General features: G+C 38.1%; 1 protein-coding gene across 1 annotated transcript in view; it reads right to left on the bottom strand.

The window, feature by feature from the left end:
* Positions 1-6844: 6844 nt before the first annotated feature.
* Positions 6845-20627, bottom strand: part of LRRC63 (leucine rich repeat containing 63) — a 35525-nt gene continuing 21742 nt past the window's right edge. Inside the window, exons 6-10 of the mRNA XM_065902412.1 lie at positions 17396-17494; positions 14634-14770; positions 9453-9536; positions 8289-8528; positions 6845-7088 (exon numbers count right to left, since the gene is read on the bottom strand). Coding sequence (XP_065758484.1) covers positions 6845-7088; positions 8289-8528; positions 9453-9536; positions 14634-14770; positions 17396-17494 — 804 coding nt within the window. The remainder of the gene's footprint in view (positions 7089-8288; positions 8529-9452; positions 9537-14633; positions 14771-17395; positions 17495-20627) is intronic.

Here is a 20627-nt window from a genome sequence, read left to right as displayed (position 1 = left end):
TATTCAGGAATTAATAAGGGCCAGAGGATTCCTGACAAGAATGGGGAAGGGCTGCCTGAAAAGCGAGAGGAGGGTAGACTAATTGATGTGTCCTGGGTCCATCTTAGGGAACTTCTTATGCACCTAGAAGCCACCTTGAATGGTGTCTTCAGTCACGGGCCCTCAAGCCTTCACACACTTGGAGACTTCTGTCCCCTCCACCTCTGAGCTGGGTATAGGGTAAACCTGGGCTTCACCTGTCCTCTGCTTTGTCAACTGAAAGATTAGATCCTCAGGCTGGGACGGTGCCTAATGGTATCCCCATTACCATCATAAGGTGATTTGTTGTTGTTCAGTTGCTAAGTCGTGTCTGATTCTTTGTGACTGCATGCACACCAGGTTCCTCTGTCCTCCACTCGCTCCCAGAGTTTGCTCAAGTTCAAGTCCATATATAAGGTAATATGGTTTTCTTAGTTTTAAAAACCTATTTGTCTTTTACACAGGACGTGCTCTCTGGTTGCATCCACTGGGAACTACAAATGGCTGTAGTTCCATTTGCACTGTGCAAAGGGGGTCAAAGAGACGGATCCAGTGATCACGATAACAAACAGCCTCTGTTATTATAATGGAATGGAAGCAGCTGCGATCTAAATTCAGGGTCGTTTGAGGGTTCTTTGAGAAGTTGCCGAAAGGCCTACTGGAAATCATTTGGGGTCTCTTTCTCAGTGTTCTTGCCAAGTGGAAAGGGAAAATGAAATTGGAAAGTTCCAGTTAAGGCAATTCTTTCTATGACACATGATGTTACAAAAAAGTGCCCTTGTCTGCATGCTGTTTCAAGGACTGTCTATTATTGTGCTTTTTGGGCCAAGAGAATTTTCAGTTAAGGTCAACTGAAAATCTGGTGTCTGAGCATATATTTCCCAATTACATAATGACTTTTTGTAACTGTCTCTGTATCTGCCCTAAGCCTTATGGAGACTATTGATCTGTGTGCTGGGCCAAGTTTTGCATTACTATAAATTACTTGGGTAATTCTTACTTTTTAGTGCCTCATTCCTTAAATTAAAAGTTTATGACAGAAGCAAGAGTGACTCAGGGGTCAAAAAATGCAATTAGTGTGCATCTCTTTTTAGTACCAAAAAAAAAACCCTTCTACAACTTAAAAACTATATGGATTGAGCTAAAAAAAGAAAGGAAGAAAATCAAGCTGATGATTATCTGTACAGTTTTAAATTAGCCCATGGTTCTTACCGAACTTTTAAAAATTATGCTAAGTGGCCTGAGTTCCTGAGAAATATGCCAGTTGTCCCCAGAAAGTTCCAACTCTGGCTTCTGCAGAATTTCCTAATGTCAGCTTTCTGTCTTTGAAACAGTAAAAATATAATTGGTTCAGCTTTTCCAAGAGATCAACATATTCAGGCTTCCCAGTTGGCTCTAGTGGTAAAGAGCTAGGCTGCCAATGCAGAAACGTAAGAGACACAGGTTCAATCCCTGGGTCGGGAAGATCCCCTGGAGGAGGGCATGGCAACCCACTCCAGTATTCTTGCCTGGAGAATTCCATGGACAGAGGAGCCTGGCGGGCTACAGTCGAGAGTGTCACAAAGAATTGAACATGACTGGAGCGAGTTAGCATGCATACAAATATATTCAGCAACTGTTAAGGAGGGTCAAACATTTCAAAACTGATAAGACATTTTGAGGAGTCTTATCCTTTATTCATCTCACACTCTGGGTGCCAGGAAATATCCTGTCCAATTTTCAGAAGCAGCCGGGGTGGAAATTCTCTCAAAAGGGACCCTGCACTCATGCACGGTCCATGGGCCATGGGGGTCCAATGGTCAAGGCACTGCAGCTGCTTTTTTGAGCAAGTGTGACCCAGCAAAGGTGAAAGCAGTGGCTGTGGATTAGCTCGACCCTTTCTCTGCACAACCCTTTATATCCACATCTAAGGACTGGTTCTTTTTTTTTTTAACTTTTTACTATTCATTCATTTATTAATCTGTGCCAGTTGCAGCATGCAGGATTTTTAGTTGTGGCATGTGAACTCTTAGTTGCAGCATATGAGAGCTAGTTCCCTGACCAGAGATCGAACCTAGGTCCCCTGCATTGGGAGTGAGTAGTCTTAGCCACTTCCACCACCAGAAAAGTCTCTAGAGCATCGCACATGAAGCACATGGTGCTCATTATCTAGTAGGTGCTCAATAAACCACTGATCACTTGAACTCAGCTGAAAAAAATTAGTTTGAAACTCTCATTTAAATAATAGTGAATGTGACTATTATTTATTTTCTTCCTCCCTTACCAAAAAACAAAAACAAACAAACAAAAAAAACCAAACACTAATCTTCAGGTCTCACTGGAAGTATGAGCAAGACCTGTTGAATCCTTTGACCACCCACATATATATGTTCCCCAACCACCATTTTCTGGTCAAATACATAGCAATTCTTACTGGTGGAAAAATAGAAATTTCCAAAACATGTTAGAAAAAGTGGTTAGGTAGTCAAAATGGGCTGACACTCTTGATTTGTGGAGGTATGGATATCCGAGATTAATTGCACTGGGAACATTTGCTTTGCTGGCCTAGCCAGAGGAATCCTATTTAAAGATTAGAAGTGCTTAACAAAGCACATCTTGGAGAAAATAGAAAGAAGAATCAATTTTCTGTCATTAATCTTTACATCATCTCCCCCCATTCAATGTAATGAAAACAACAAATAAAAATAATCAGAGATCCTCAACTGACATTCAATCAACAGGAAGCATCACTGTGTCAAGAATTTTAAAAGAGAAGTTGGAAAATATGTGTTTAAAATCTGTTAAAAAAAAACCAAACTATAGGACTCCCCTGGTGGTCCAGGGGCTGACTTTTCCTCCCAGGTGGCATTAGTGGTGAAGAATCCCCCTGCTAAGGAAGGAGGTGCAAGAGACTCGGATTCCATCTCTGGGTCAGGAAGATTCCCTGAAGTAAGGAGGAGCAACCCGCTCCAGTATTCTTGCCTGGAAAATTCCATGGAGAGAGGAGGCTGTGGGCTATAGTCCATGGGGTCGCAGTCAGACACAACGGAGCACGCATGCGTGAAGTGCGAGCAGTCCTTTGCAGGCAGCGGGGGCTCCATCCCTGGCTGGGGAGCAAAGATCCTGCATAACTTGTGAACATAAAGTTCAGTTCAGTCGCTCAGTCATGTCTGACTCTTTGCAACCCCATGAATTGCAGCACACCAGGCCTCCCTGTCCATCACCAACTCCCAGAGTTTACTCAAACTCATGCCCATCGAGTCGGTGATGCCATCCAGCCATCTCATCCTCTGTTGTCCCCTTCTCCTCCTGCCCCCAATCCCTCCAAGCATCAGGGTCTTTTCCAATGAGTCAACTCTTCGCATGAGGTAGCCAAAGTTCTGGAGCTTCAGCTTCAGCATCAGCCCTTCCAATGAACACCCAGGACTGATCTCCTTCAGGATGGACTGGTCGGATCTCCTTGCAGTCCAAGGGACTCTCAAGCGTCTTCTCCAACACCACAGTTCAAAAGCATCAATTTTTCGGTGCTCAGCTTTCTTCACAGTCCAACTCTCACATCCATACATGACCACTGGAAAAATCATAGACTTGGCCAGATGGACCTTTGTTGGCAAAGTAATGTCTCTGCTTTTTAATATGCTATCTAGGTTGGTCATAACTTTCCTTCCAAGGAATAAGCGTCTTTTAATTTCATGGCTGCAGTCACCATCTGCAGTGATTTTGGATCCCAAAAAAAATAAAGTCTGACACTGTTTCCACTGTCTCCCCATCTATTTCCCATGAAGTGATGGCACCAGATGCCATGATCTTAGTTTTTTGAATGTTAAGCTTTAAGCCAGCTTTTTCACTCTCCTCTTTCACTTTCATCAAGAGGCTTTTTAGTTCCTCTTCACTCTCTGCCATAAGAGTGGTGTCATCTGCATATCTGAGGTTATTGATATTTCTCCCGGCAATCTTAATTCCAGCTTGTGCTTCTTCCAACCCAGTGTTTCTCAGGATGTACTCTGCATATAAGTTAAATAAGCAGGGGGACAATATACAGCCTTGATGTACTCCTTTTCCTATTTGGAACTGGTCTGTTGTTCCATGTCCAGGTATAACTAACTGTTGCTTCCTGACCTGCATACAGGTTTCTCAAGAGGCAGGTCAGGTGGTCTGGTATTCCCATCTCCTTCAGAATTTTCCACAGTTTCTTGTGATCCACACAGTCGAAGGCTTTGGTGTAGTCAATAAAGCAAAAATAGATGTTTTTCTGGAACTCTCTTGCTTTTTGGATGATCCAATGGATATTGGCAATTTGATCTCTGGTTCCTCTGCCTTTTCTAAAACCAGCTTGAACATCTGGAAGTTCTCGGTTCACGTATTGCTGAAGCCTGACTTGGAGAATTTTGAGCATTACTTTACTAGCGTGTGAGCTAAGTGCAATTGTGCTGTAGTTTGAGCATTGTTTGGCATTGCTTTTCTTAGGGATTGGGATGAAAACTGACCTTTTCCAGTACTGTGGCCACTGCTGAGTCTTCCAAATTTCCTGGCATATTGAGTGCAGCACTTTCACAGCATCATCTTTCAGGATTTGAAATAGCTCAACTAGAATTCCATCACATCCACTAGCTTTGTTCATAGTGATGTTTTCTAAGGCCCACTTGACTTCACATTCCAGGATGTCTGGCTCTAGGTCAGTGATCACACCATTGTGGTTATCTGGTTCATGAAGATCTTTTTTGTACAGTTCTTCTGTGTATTCTTGCCACCTCTTCTTAATATCTTCTGCTTCTGTTAGGTTCATACCATTTCTGTCCTTTATCAAACCCATCTTCGCCTGAAATGTTCCCTTGGTATCTCTAATTTTCTTGAAGAGATCTCTAGTCTTTCCCATTCTGTTGTTTTCCTCTATTTCTTTGCATTGATCGCTGAGGAAGGCTTTCTTATCTCTTCTGGCTATTCTTTGGAACTCTGCATTCATATGGGAATATCCATAAAACCAAAACATAAATAGCAGAAGCAAGTGTTAAATTCAACAAAGACTTTAAAAGTGACTCAAGTCAAAAAAAATCTTGAAAAAACAAAAATCCAAAACATAGCTCTTATGAAGGCAGACATCATGGTACAGAAGTGAGGGCTGGGCTGGGGGTGAGGACCCACATTCTGATGTTAAAATTAAGAGCTACCCTTTTCTGAGCCCCCACTCTGTGCCAGGTCTGATATTACGGACCTTAGCAGTCCTGTACTGAGTGGCGAAGCTTTGGGCCTCGCACCTTTTCCTGGCCTTTTTGGAAGGATGGACTCTGAATCTCGGCTTTGGGAGGGGAAAGAATCAACTCCCTGCCACATAGCAGCTGCCCAAGTGGTGGTGTCTGTTGGCTAGAACAACTCTGCACACATATGTGGCTTTCCAACCAAGTATCAGCCCTCAGTGCAAGAAAGTGGGAGGAGAGAGAGGTTGGGGAGGGGTGAATCATTACCAGAGGAGGTGGTTGGGCTCTGGAGCACCTGCTCACCACAGGACACGTGTCTGCCCTTTGTGAGCGAGCCAGGAGGGATCTGGGCCCCCAGTCTGCAGGCGGCAGAGCCCTCGGGGTGGGGACCACCTGGAATGCTCATTGCAACTGCCCCAGCCAGGGCTGGAGAAGGCCCTGGAAGGTGAAGCCTCCCTGCCCCCACCTCTGCTATGTCAGTGACAGTGAGTGACCCAATGGAGAACCTTCAGATGTCATTCATGGGGTGTTGTAAGAAGGGCAGTATATGCGACTCAGATTATCAAGAGTCCAGGCTCAGGATGTAGGACGGCAGGTGTCTGAAACCCAAACCACTGCCTCCGTGGGCAGGTTATGGTTAAACTGGTTAAACAGTGACACCAGTGAGTCACCTCTGGCCAGATGTCACACACTCCTTAAATTTTAAGCAGAGGACTTCCCTGGTAGTTCAGTGGTGAAGAATCCGCCTGCCAATGCAGGAGACATGGGTTTCATCTCTGATCTGGGAACATCCCACATGCTGTGAAGATCCCACAACTAAGCCTGTGTGCCGTATAGTTGTATATATTAAAATCATTTCATCTCATCAGTTTTCATTAGAAATAACATTTTAGTTTTAACTGCACTTTAAAGTTATGCCATACATGAAACAATTCTATGCCTTTCTAACATTGTTATATCAAAATGCCCTTTAACCCTCCTCTTACCAAATACTAATTTCTAAATCCTCAAGTTCTACTGTATGCATATGTTGCTTTGCAATTTTGCACTTATACTTTATTTTCTTGCCGGACCATTACTGAAAGCCTAATGAATGCTGACATGGGCCTGTGGATTCAGGCTTTATGAGACAGTGGTCAAGATAATTGAAAGATGGTACCAATTTTCTAAGAGCCTGGGTAATGAATTCAAACAACTAAATATAGTATTGGAGTCAATCCTTTATTCCCCAAAGCAATCCACAATTAAGACAGTTGGCACTGGACAAATTTCCACTGAAATGCAGGAATATTGAGAACCTGGTTGCATGACTGTGAATCCATATAGGCTCAAACCCCACCGATGACTCTGAATTACTGTTGTATCCCTGAAAATGGATGCATACAAAGATCAACTGTAAGATGAATCCTTTTTGCATAGGATTTTAACATTTTTCTTTTTATACTAAACATGCTCTGAAAGAAACTTTCTAGATCTTTTTCGAAATCCTCCTAGACTTTTTTACTAATCCTTCTCAAAAAATATTCTGAAAGGATTCCCTAACAATCACAAACTTTCGTAAGGAACTAGGATTACAAAGAGGATTCATGTGAGTAGACATTTTCACCCAGAATCTGTGCTCGTAAAGACATGAATGATTGTATACATCAACTTTAATGGTTTTTAAAGTGGGATTCATAAATCACTGTATGAGTCATCAGTTGAGGATTTAGAGATATTCTTTTTTCAGGAACACGATCGAAAACAAAGTTGCCTTCCTTTACTTTCCTATAGCAGGAAGAGGAGCAGACATAAAATATAACAGGAAGCTGTGTTACTCCAAAAACATCGCAGGATCGGATGATGCGAAAACCTTCACCGAACATTGGACCATGACACCACTCACACTGGGATGTGCTGCAATGAAGGAAACATCACCGTCTACTAGAGGAAAGACATTTTGTTGAGGCTATGTCAGACTCAAAGCAGTGTGAAACATGGCCTTTCTCATTATTGATCTTACCCTGTCTCTGAGGATCTGACATACACAAGTGAAAAATTAAATGCTAAAAAAACTTGCACAAAATAATCCTAGTTTTCTAGAACAGGAAAGAATAGCTTTAGAGTAAGAAGACACCCTAAGGACAATTCCCACAAAATGTGTATAAAATAATCCTAATTTTCTATAACAGGAAAATATAGCTGGTCCTATTTAATATGTGACCCACAGGGAATTTTTCTGTATTTTTCAAATTTTTTATAATAAATACATATTTATCACTCAAAATAAATATATATATAATTTTAAAGATAAAGGGACTATTATAACCTAGCATAGGATTAGTATCCACATGTATATATCCCACGTCTATGGGGTCCATATATATTCCACAGTCCATGGAGTCACAAAGAGTCAGACATGACTGAGCACACATGTACGCAGGCATATTTTTAAAGGTTCACAAGTCAGTTAAAAAAAGACATCGGCTCATTAGCACTTTTAACAGTAGCACATGAACAGACTATTCACAGAAGAAGAAATTTGAACATCCGTGAACCTCCAGAAAAATAAAGATTCTCAATTTCATTAGTAATGGGGGAATACAAAACAAAATAATAAAGGAATGTGTTCAGTCGTGTCTGAGTCTTGTGACCCCATGGACTGTAGCCCACCAGACTCCTCTATCCATGGACTTTCCCAGACAAGGATATGGAGCAGGTTGCCATTTCCTCCTCCAAGGGATCTTCCCAACCCAGGGATCGAACTCAAGTCTCCTGCATTGGTAGGTGGATTCTTTACTACCGAGCCACCAGGAAAGCCTCTAGTGGTTCACAGAAAAGACTTAACTAAAACTATAGAAGTTGCCAGCTACATCTCGGCAATCTGTACCTCACCTTAGATTTAAGTAATAGCTCGAGAATATTAGAAGATAGGCTGAATTCAAACTATATTATTATGCCAGAAAAGCCAGAAGGAACAATCTAAAGAATTGCATGTGTAGTGTGGTGTGAGGTGTGTGTGTTTTAACTATAAAACTATCATCTGGCCCTATAATCAACTATATTTTAAAAGCTTAAATGTGTGTCTTGGTAAAAAGGACTTCAGAATTTGCTCACCATTTTAGTAAATTTTGGATTTCCACTGGGATCACATTATAATATTTATGTAGATTATTCTTTAAAAAGAACAAAGCTGTAATTTGAGTAAGATGTTGTGGATTATTCATAGAATTCTCTTTCCAAAAAATAGGACTAGTGAAATTATTCTGAAATAGGATTTTTTTCAAATTAAGCTTTAAAAGTCCATGTGGAAAACTAGTCAGTTCATTCCCATCAACGATCAATTTTTCAAGTGATCTGCAAACAAAGGAAATCATATTTTAAAAGAAAAAAGTAGACATCTGTCCCCATGTGCCCTAAAATTGGTATAAAACTTAGTAGTAATAAGAATGTCAAGTATTTCCTTAAAATCCATAGATTTAACTTAAAAAGCAATTAACCAATATATTATGCAAATAAGTGCATTTGTGTAAATGGTAGAGGTAAAGCACATATTTTGTGCAATAGGTCATCACTATGGAAAAAGAAATAATCACAAACATAGACGAGTGAATGTTATACTATATAAAGTATAATAGTGATACAAAGAAAATTTATTTTCATAGACAAATTAAACATCAACACATATATTTTGTTTCATTCAGGTGAAAAGTCTCAACTATTAGTTGAGGCAGCAATGGGGGAAGACAGACCATTGTGTTAGGTGAAGCTTTTATAAAATATTAAGGAAAAAATGTGTTTATGAACTTTAGAGAAGGAAAGATAGCCAGTAATAGACTTGGAAAATTCAGTGGAGTTCCAAAATTAACAAGGGAGGAAAAAAAGAGAACAAATAGCATCTTAAAAAAAAAAAACTCAAAAAAAAAATATGAAAAGGAGAAAGCGAAGAGACAGTAAATACAATGTTAAACAGAAGGCAAAAAGTTAAATATATCAGCCATAACAAATATGAACATACTGAATTCCTCTATGAAAATACAAAGATTGTTACACAGGAAATTAAATAATTGGTCAAAATATTAGAAAAGCAGAAATAAAATGATCAAATTTTACTAAAGATAATGCTCCTTAGAAACCAAATAAAATCTAGTAAAAGGCGTTCAGAGATAAGATAATGTTTACATAGTTTAATTTTAAATGAATGTAAAGAAGTAAATAGCTTTATTTTGCTCTATCCTTAAGGGGCATATGTCTTGTGGGTACTTACTACTTGCAAAATACCTGAGTTTCTGGATATCATTTGGAATAAAAGCAATACTATTGTAGGAAATATCAAGTTCCTCAAGATTATGCAAGCAAAATAGCCTTTAATAGAAAGAGAAAATGAATTGTAAAAATGTTTATATGCTTATCATTACTGGATATAAATCATTTCATTCCTCAATTAGCAGGTACAAGTACAGAGAGAAATCATATATTTTTAAGATCTTGAAACTTATACAAATAGACTTTTGTTTCCATTATAGATGGTATAATTACAATAATTTTCCTAAAATAATTCATCTATCCCTTAAGACTGATTAGAAATGTTTGGAGTGGATAAAGCCCCATCTAGGAAAAAACCACCTGAGAAATTCCTTGTGCTCAGCGGTGTCTGACTCTTTGAGACCTCATGGACTGTAGCCTGCCAGGCTCCTCTGTCCATAGGATTCTCCAGACAACAATACTGGAGTGGGTTGCCATTTCCAAGGGATCTTCCTGACCAGGGATCAAACGCCCTGTCCCCGGCATCTCCCCCATTGGCAAGCAGATTCTTCACCACTGCGCCACCTGGGAATACCCTGAGAAATTCTTAACAATATTTAAATATATATATTTTATTGGTTGCTATATCAGTTTCCTAGGACTGACGGAACAAATTCTCACAGTCTGGGTGGGTTTAAAACAACAGAAATTTATTCTCTCATAGTACAGGAGGCCAGAAGTCCGAAATCATGGTATCAGCAGAGTGGGTTCCTCTGGAGGCTCTGAGGAAGCAGCTGTCCTTGCCCCTCTCCTAGCTTCTGGGGGCTGCCAGCCATCCTTGGTGTTGCTTGGTTTGTGAAGCATAACTCCAATCTCCATCTCTGTCTTCATGTGGGCTTCTTATGAGGACACCCATTTATTGGATTTAGAGCCCCCTCAAATCCCACACTAATCAAGTATGACTTCTTGTTAACCAGTTACATCTGCAAAGATCCTATTTCCATATAAGGTCTCATTCTAAGGTTCTGCATGGACATGAACTTTTTTTTTTTTTTTGGACATGAACTTTTGAGGGACACTTTTCAACCCAGTGTGGTCTCATTAAGACTTTCCTAGTGAAATATCCTTGATTTTTCCTTCCATTAAGCAAAGTATGGTGCTCAGTCGCTTCAGTTGTTTCCGAGTCTTGAAACCCCACGGACTGTAAACCACCAGGCTCCTCTGTCCATGGGATTTCTCAGGCAAGAATAAGAGTGGATTGCCATTTTCTTCTCCAATTAAGTGAAGTACTTAAAAGTAAGAACCAAAGAACACAAAATTAAGGCAGAGAGCCCTGTCTGGAGGGTGGAAGTGGGAGTTGCTTCTTGAAGACTGAAATGGAAAGACTGAATATGACATTCACCAAAATCCCCAGTAATTATCCCCTCTCTGTCAATGCTCTTATCAAATACCTTCCTGTTTTCCATAAAGATAAAAAGTTACTTGCATGGTTATTAACTAAAGCACCACGAGCAAAATATTTCATAACTTCCTACTATTTTTGTGTAGATTGTAATGGTCCTCTTGATCTGTCCCCAGGCTGCTCATCCAGCTCACCTCTCACACCACCCTATATTCACATATAGGCCAGGATTTATTTGCTAGAATTCCCTGAATTAGCCCAGTTCTCACATATCGCCAGTTCCCCCAAATTTGACTCTTTGATAAATAGCTTCCTTTTTTTAGGTCTTGACTTGGAAGTCAACTCTTCCTAGGTACTCTTCCTGAATTTTTCAGACTAGGTGAGCAGCCTCTTCTGTGCCTCTCTCTTTACCTCTATCAGAGAATTTGTCATGCTGTGTGATAAAAGTCTGTCTCCTAAACAGTGACATTCGGGAGGCCAAGGATGCAATTTTACATTTCCATATATCTAAGGCTTTGCATGGTGCCAAGCACATCAAAAGTACTTAGGAAATCACAACTGAATGAAAGGCATGGTGGTGGTTGTTCAGTTGTGACTCCATGGACTGCAGACACCAATCACTGTCTCCCAGAGTTTGCTGAAACTCATGTCCATTGAGTTTGCCATCCAACCATCATGGTCGGTGATGCCATCCAACCATCTCATCCTCTGTCGCCTCCTTCTCCGCCTGCCCTCAATCTTTCCCAGCATCAGGGTCTTTTCCAGTGAGTTGACTCTTCACATCAGGTGGCCAAAGTATCAGAGCTTCAGCCTCAGCATCAGTCCATCCAATGAATATTCTGGATTGATTTCCTTTAGGATTGACTGGTTTGATCTCCTTGCAGTCCAAGGGACTCTCAAGAGTTTTCTCCAGCATCACAGTTTGAAAGGTGTGGTGATCCTGGTTAATTTTAAATCATTTGCTCTGAGAAATGAATGAGATCAAATAGAAAAGCAAAAAAAAAAAAAAAAAAAAAAAAACAAGAAGACAAACAACCCTTTTCAGTTCAATGTTCATCTTAGACTTTCTTCACCTCTGGAAAGAAAATATTAATACCATCTGTTCCAGTTTTTTATTTATTTAAAATTATGTTATTTCACTTTTTTACCTCAGGAAGTTTCTAAAATTATTTTATCTTCCTTTATTTCTTTAGTACAGGCAAACTAGTCTGATTCCAGGCTTTCATCTTTGATGATATATTCCTGTTGATTGTGATGTTTAATTGGGCTTGTAGGCAACACTGAGAAAGCTAATTAAGAAACTTCATAGGCTCTAGAGATGAAATTATCTCATTTATATAGGATTTTAGAGAGCAATCTGTTTAAAAATCCTGTTTGGTCTGACAATCTATACCCCACTAGTAACAAATCTACCACAATTTTTAGGATGTATAGAATGTTTTACATTTATTTCATTGTTTTATTTATCAGCACATCATTGAGCAATGAGTTACTTCAACTAGAGCCCTGGGGATGACTTGGAAGATTGTGTCAGCATTAATAATTGCATGTAATAACATCACACCACCACAGAAATATAAATGTTATTTATTGAGAGCCTACCATGTGTTCGTGGCAATTTAGGATGATCTTTCACTGGACCACTGCATTACTATTAATATTATTTAGAGATTTTTTTAAAATGGAAGTTATAAGAATATTAATAGTTTATCCAAGTTAGTATGAAATCAAACATACCACTCCCTGTTCTTCAGATATATGGGCATAAAGTAATTCAATCCCTATCTTTAATCAATAGCAATATGTGAAAATAAATTTGTGCATTTCCAGAATCAGCTCTTACTTCAGGTATGAAGTAAGTATGCTCACAAGTATGTTCTTAGGTTCTTTATTTCAAACAGCCTCTTTCTCCCAGAGAACATGCTGGCTAATCAAATCAAACTGTATCAAAAAAGCAAGGCAAAACTTTCAGTCTGTCAGCTAAAAGTGGTAATTTTCTATGTCATTTTTCTCCGGTTATCCACTGAGAAAAAAATTAAGATTTTTTTTAACCTTTGTTACAGTCATGCCTGCATAACTTCAGAGGATGAGCTGTGTGTACATATGTGTGTATGTACACACAACAATTATAGACATGTGTGTACACACAGATTAATATACTTCACAGTTACTTATCTCTGTCCACTGAGAGTGTCTACAAGCAATATTCCAGTAGCAATGGGACTACCCAGTACTCAGATCTTGCTTTTTAAATACCATCCTCCAATTAAAAGGGAAACAGGATTTCCTAAGAGAAAAGTCTGATTCTCATATTAAGGCAGGGTAAGGCAGTACAATTTATGTTATTGTGGAGATATAGAGGAGTCAAACAAAAATAAAACCCATAATGCAATATTTTTACTCCCTTAGAATTGATTCTTTTTTAATATGTTTTATGTGTGTTTAATACATTTTATATGTATACAAGCATTTTTACAAAGCAATGATATAATTTTTACATACTTTTTAATTTTTTTAATGAATAGTTTTACAATGTATGAATATAGATCTTGTTGGGTTGTTAATTGCAAACAATGCCAGATGAACAATTTTATAAACAAATTTTGATGTACATTCTTAATTACTATAAGAACCCTCTTTTGCAAAACATTATTCAACTCTTTAAGAGTCCCTGTGCTCTTAACTTTTTGCCCTTAACTTACATTCAGTTTGTTAAAATCTAACTAGAAGAAATACCTTGTTTTGGCATTTGGTTAGGGTTCTGGTTCAAAACTTTCGTTAGGAGTCAAACAGTTACCAGTCCATACGTGGGGAAAAAAAAAATCCATCTCTTTTATATCCATATGTCAACATTCTTATTGGAGTTTAAAGAATCTGAGATATCATACAGGTAGATTCTTAGTTTATAGATTAGGAAATTGAGGTCTAGAATGGTTAAGTAACTTTCTCCAGGTCAAATAGAGAATTCCCAATTTTGACGTTAAAATGCTAGAATTCTCAATTGCAAGTTCAGAGTTCTTTCCATATCCAAAGCAACTCCCCAGGGATAGGTACAAGGTCTTACCTGAGCTTCTTTAGATGACTTCATCCAAACTCAGATAGTGCATGTCTATATGTACATTTACCACCCCCACATTAACTGCCATCAATATAGCTTGTAGGTTGTTGTTTTTTTTTTTTTTAACACAATAAAAAGAATCAAGTTAGCTAATGGGAGCAGAAGAAGAATTATTACTCAGCCGTTAAAAAGAATTCATTTGAATCAGTTCTAATGAGATGGATGAAACTGGAGCCCATTATACAGAGTGAGGTGAGCCAGAAAGATAAAGAACATCACAGCATACTAACACATATATATGGAATTTAGAAAGATGGTAACGATGGCCCTATATGCAGGGCAGAAGAAGAGACGCAGAAGTACAGAACAGACTTTTGAACTCTGTGGGAGAAGGGGAGGGTGGGATGTTTCGAAAGAACAGCATGTATATTTTCTGTGGTGAAACAGACCACCAGCCCAGGTGGGAGGCATGAGTCAAGTACTCGGGCCTGTTGGGCTGGGAAGATCCAGAGGAATCGGGTGGAGAGGGAGGTGGGATGGGAGGCCGGGATGGGGAATTCGTGTAACTCTATGGCTGATTCACATCAACGTATAACAAAACCCACTGAAAAATAAAAAAAATTAAAAAAAAAAAAAAAAAAAAAGAATTATCAAATGGCTCAAAAGTAGCTAGCTGCTTTCAAAAGGGAGATTGATCCTTTTCTAAATTATAAATTCTTTATTTTCTGTGGTTATAATCTCAGACTATCAACCTTACCCAGGTGGAAGAGTGGTAATCAAATTAAAAGCAACATTCAAAGATTTAAGGAGCTTAAGTTGTTGAATTGTAGAAGGGATTTCTTTGATAGGATTATTTCTCAGATTCAGTATTTGTAAATTTTTAAGACAATATATCTAAGGAATAGAAAAGAGAAATAAACATGAGTAGGACAATAAACCCTTTGAACTAAAGCAGAAAAATCAGTAGTTTATACTCATTTTTCTCAATATATCACATATCTCAGTAAGTACCTTTGGTAAGTCTTCAAAATAACTAACCCTCATTCATATGTATGATCTGGTAAGATAGTGTAGCTACTATACTTATATATCCTTGACTCAAGGATGTTCCTTTTCTAAATGGGGAAATCATCCTGTTTAATCAATCTCGTGGTTTCGTAAGAAGCAACTATGCAAAGAATGAGGAATGTGAGAGATAATTGTGTGATATATCTTCTCCTATACTTTTACTTTTAACCTCTTTGTCTCTTTCACTCTTAAGTGTATCTCCTTTAGACAGAGTATCACTGGGGCTTGTTTTTTTTTAATCCAGTCTGGCACACTGCAGTTTTTGATTGGGGTGTTTCAGTGAATTCACATTTAATGTTATTATTGACATGGTTGGGTTTACATCACAGTTGAACATACAGTGTTCTATATGTCTTGTCATTTTTGTTCCTCCTCTGCTGTCTTTGTCTGCATCAGCTGAATATTTATAGTATAGCATTTTAATTACTTTAATTATTTTTTCCCCACTATATTCTCCCTAGTTATTAGTGATTACTCTAAGGCTTGTAATATACACCTTGACTCATCAGAGTCTACTTCAGATTTACACTAACTTAATTCCAGTGAGATATGGAAATGTTACTAAATAGCTCTATTCCCTCTTCCTTTTCTGTACTATAATTGTTATACAACTACATTCATATATGTTACAGACCTAACAATACATTATTTAATTACCACTGTATGTGATTTTGTGGCTAAGAGAAGAAAGGAGACCAAGTAAATATTTATATGTTTTGTTACATTTATCATTTTTGCTTTTACTTTTTTCTATCCTAAACTATTTCAGTAGGCTCTGTCCTCTGCCAGCATCTACCACCTTGAATTTTCCATGAAACTTGTAATAAATCCAGTCACCACATTTATACCAGCCTCTGGTCTTCTATTCATTTCTTTTACACTAAGATAATAACTTAGCATAAGTGCCTTGGTAAAGCACTTCCAAGTCTGGATATTGCCATTTTCATTGGAATATTTTATCTATAGCTATACAACACTGATCTGCATTTTAATGGCAAGTTCTACTTATTTCTATCACTTTAAAAATGAGCACTTTATATTTTACAACAGAAAATCTCCCATAGAGTTATACATTTTAGTGGTTAAAGTATTCTTTGACAGATCTATACATCTCACATATGACTGTTTAAAAGAAAGGTTAAAATTAACATGAAGAACTAAGATCCCTATACTCCTCAGGAATTCTTGTCAATTTGTCTTAGTCAAATTAAGAAAACTAGTGTAACATACTCAAAAAGAAAAAGTAACTCTTCTAGTAAAAATAAAAACACAGTTGTTGCTGTTGAGTAGCTAAGTCCTGTCCAACTCTTTGCAACCCCCATGGACTGCAGCAAGCCAGATTTCTTCCCTGTCCTTCACTTTCTCCCGGAGTTTGCTCAAACTCATGTCCATTGAGTTGATGATGCTACCTAACCATCTCATCCATGGGACATAGTGAAGAGTTCTGACAAAACGTGGTCTCCTGGAGGAGGGAATGGCAGACCACTCCAGTATTCTTGCCATGAGAACCCCATGAACAGGATGAAAAGGCAAAACACAATATTGCAGAGAAATTATGAAAATGTATGTTTTCAATACTGCATATTTGAAACAAACAAAAAAAAAAGCAAGTCAGTTTGCTGGAAATCAATTCGCTTTAAAAGTCAATATTCTGGAAATCAAGTCACAAAACAACAAAACACCCCATGACCAATTAAACAATGACTGAAGACACAGAAAACATAATCTGTCCTGAGTTTCCCTGGTGGCTCAGATGGTGAAGAATCTGCCTGCAGTGCAGGAGACCTGAGTTTGATCCCTGGATCAGGAAGAACCCCTGGTGAAAGGAATGGCTATAATTGTCCTCATTAGTCATAATGACTTATTTATATAAAATGACACTGAATTTTGCTCAGTTCAGTTCAGTCACTCAGTTGTGTCCGACTCTTTGCGACCCCATGAACTGCAGCACGCCAGGCCTCCCTGTCCATCGCCAGCTCCCGGAGTCCACCCAAACCCATGTCCATTGATGCTGAATTACCTCTTCCCATATCTGATTATCCTTGATATGTTTTACTGAGCAGAATATCCTATTTGAGCCTATAATAATTAATACTTGTAAAACATCATATTACCTGGTCACTAAAGATTGTCTTTAAAGATTCCAATTAACATAGATAAGGTGTATCTTAGATTTTATTCAGAATCAGGAAAAAAAATTTTACATGCATTGTTTAATTATGAGAACATATTTGAGAACCTGACTATAACACAGTCTTTGAGGATTGTGTCATTAGGACTTCCTAAGAAAAATGTACTATGCTTTTGGTACTTTTGAAAGTAAGCCTTTTGGGATGCAATCCAAAATACATTTACATTACTCCAGGGTACCATAAGTGTCTATTTTAAAGTAACAATTATTATAAATAGTAAGAAATTATGACAATCTATACAATAATAAAATGGACTTACTTCTGTGGGAAAGTAACAGATGCTATTATATGATAAATTAAGATATATCAACTGGAAAGCCAAAGGTGTTAGGTCTGGACAATTTAGGAGAAAAAAGCCCTAAAAGAAAGTGACAAGAGAAAAAGTTAATTATTTACCATGCACAAAATATTTTATACAATAGTTTAAAAAGATGAGCACATAATCTAAACAACATTGTTTGACATAATAGCAAGTCTATAATAACCTTCCATTTACTTTAGCCTTTCATGATAATAATTTCTTAAATATGTAAATAAACAAAATAGAAAAACAACCAAGTATTTATGCATGTAATAAATACAGTGTTATATGTGTGACAGGCATTAATTAATAACAAGCAAACACTTACTGACTGTCCACTACATGCTGAAATAAATAAATATATTTTATATTTAATTCACTTTACCCCCTATTTTTCATGTCTCTACTTCTATTTCTTTGTTATCTTTGTATTAATCTAACACTATCTAAGATTTTTAACTGCCTAAATATGCCAATTTCTGATTTAGGAAAATGTATGCCTTATTAGGGACTAAAAATTTTCCATTTTATCACAGTTGTTGTATTTATTGGGAAAATATTGTTCTTATTATTTCATTATTTTCTATTTTAATATTTGAGAAAATGTGGTGATTTCTCCTTTTTAAGTTTTGAATTTGGTGTTTAGAGGTTTTTTTTTTCTTAATCATATCATGGATTTAGCAATTTTATTAATTAATTAACAAAGGGTATTGACCCATAGTTTTCCTGTGGTGTCTTCATCTTCCTTTGATATCTGGGTTATACTCATAGCATGGTAAAAAGTATATTTGGTCATCTGAAAGACCAAAATATATTTCTTATAAATAGCTGGACTTCATCCATGGTTCCTGGCTACCAGCTCCCAGAACCCTTGGAATTTCCTAGACAATAAGTGCAATGGGAAAATTTTTTGCCATAATAGTTATTTCCTTACCTTCAGCTCCTGAAGTTGCTTCAGAGCCATAAAGGCAAAATGGGTGTCTTGTTATTCATAACAAACCCCTTTGTAGCACAACTGTCTTTATGTAAATGCAGTAACTTTTGAAAAGCTCCTAAGGATGGAGACTGGTTATCAGAGGAACCCACCATGTGATCAGGAGTTTAGAACTTTCAATCCCCTCACCTCTGAAGAGGGGGACGATTAAAGGCTAAGCTCAATCACCAATGGTCAAAATTTAATCAATTATACCCATTAATGAAGCCTCCATAAAAACCCGAAGAGCAGGGTTTGGAGCGTTCCAGGCTGGTGAACACATGGAGATTCGGGGAGAGAGGCACCTGGAGAGGGTGTGGAACCTCTGAATCCTTTCTTCATACCTATGTATCTCTTCCTCTGGCTGTTGATTCATATCCCTTAATATCCTTTGTAATAAACCAGTAATCAAGTAAGTAAATAGCTTTTCTGAGTTCTGTGAGCCACTCTAGGAAATTAATGGAAGCCGAGAAGCGGGTTGTGAGAATTTCTGATTTATGGCCAGTCAGAAGTATGGGGCTTCCCAGTGGCACGAGAGGTAAAAAATCCACCTGCCAGTGCAGGAGACAGAAGGGCCGCAGGTTCAGTCCCTGGGTTGGGAAGATCCCCTTGAGGAGGAAATGGCAACTCACTCCCAAATTATTGCCTGGAAAATCCCATGGACAGAGGAGTCTGGTAGGCTACAGTCCATGGGGCCGCATAAAGTCCAACATGACTGAAGTGATTTAGCATGGACGTGATCAGCAGTATAGGTAACAACTTATGATTGGCATCCTGAGTTGGAGGGGGTCCTTGGAGCCTCCAATCTGTAGCTGGTCGGTCAGAATTGCAGGTACATCCTGGGCTTGTGATTGGTGTCCGAAGTGGAGGGCGGTCTTGTGGGACTGAGCACTTTCCCTGTGGAACCCAGTGTTTTCTCTAGATAGATACTGTCAGAACTGAGTTGAATTGTAGAACACCCAGCTGGTGTCCACGAATTGTTTTGTGGTGTGGGATTCCCCTATTCAGCAGTGGAATTGGGTTGTGTTTCTACCTCTTTTATTTTCTGGAAGTTTTAGAGAAATATAGATGTTCATTTTCCTTTAAACAATTAGCAGAATTCACCCATGAAGCCATTCAGTCCTGCATTCTTCTTTGTTCGGAAGTTTTGATTATTTATTAAATCTATTTACTTTTTAGGGGTCTGCTCAAATTTCGAGTTGTTGTTGAGTCAGTTTTGTTAATTTGTGATTTTCTAGAAAATGTTTCATTTCATCCAGGATATTTAATTTGCAGGCATTTAATTGTTCCTACTCTTCTCTTATAATACCATTTACTTCTGTATTTACTTATAATCCCATTTACTGAAGCTAGGAGTAACTTTTCCATTTTCATTTTTGATTTTATTTATTTGTCCCTTTTGTCTTTCTTTTTTAGTCTAGCTAAAGGTCAACTTTGTTGATCTTTTCAAAGAACTAACTTTTGGTTTCTTTGAATCTCTTGCTTTCCTATCCTGTTTGATTTATCTCCATTCTAATCTTTGTTATTCCCTTTTCTCTGCTAATTTTGGGTTTAGTTTGCTCTTTTATTCAAGTTCCTTAAAGTACAAAGTTAGGTTATTGATTTGAGATCTTTCTCTTCCACATATTTATTCCCCACACATACCAGTGTATCTCCCAACATCAACATCTCACACACCAGTATGTTTTGTTATAATCAATGGACTAATGTTGCTATTGTTCTGTAGCTAAGTTGTGTCTAACTCTTTGTAACTGTACGGACTACAGCATGCCAGGCTTCCCTTTCCTTCACTATCTCCGGGATTTTGCTCAAACTCATGTCCATTGAGTCGGTGATGCCATCCAACCATCTCATCCTCTTTTTTCCTCTTCTCCTGTCCTCAATCTTTCCCAGCATCAGGGTCTTTTCCAATGAGTCAGCTCTTTGCATCAGGTGACCAAAGTATTAGAGCTTCAGCTTCAGCATCAGCCCTTCCAATGAATATTTAGGGTTGATTTCTTTTAGGGCTGACTGGTTTGATCTCCTAGCAGTTCAAGGGACTCTCAAGAGTCTTCTCCAGCATCACAGTTTGAAAGCATCCATTCTTCAGCTCTCAGCTTTCTTTATCGTTCACCTCTCAAATCCATATATGACTACTGGAAAAATCATAGCTTTGACTGTACAGATCTTTGGCAGTAAAGTATTGTCTCTTCTTTTAATACACTATATGGGTTAGTC

Source organism: Muntiacus reevesi, chromosome 11 (genome assembly GCF_963930625.1).
Source record: "Muntiacus reevesi chromosome 11, mMunRee1.1, whole genome shotgun sequence".
NCBI classification, from domain to species: Eukaryota; Metazoa; Chordata; class Mammalia; order Artiodactyla; family Cervidae; genus Muntiacus; species Muntiacus reevesi.
Note: the sequence above shows the minus strand (reverse complement) of the source record. Positions and strands in the feature narration are given on the sequence as shown.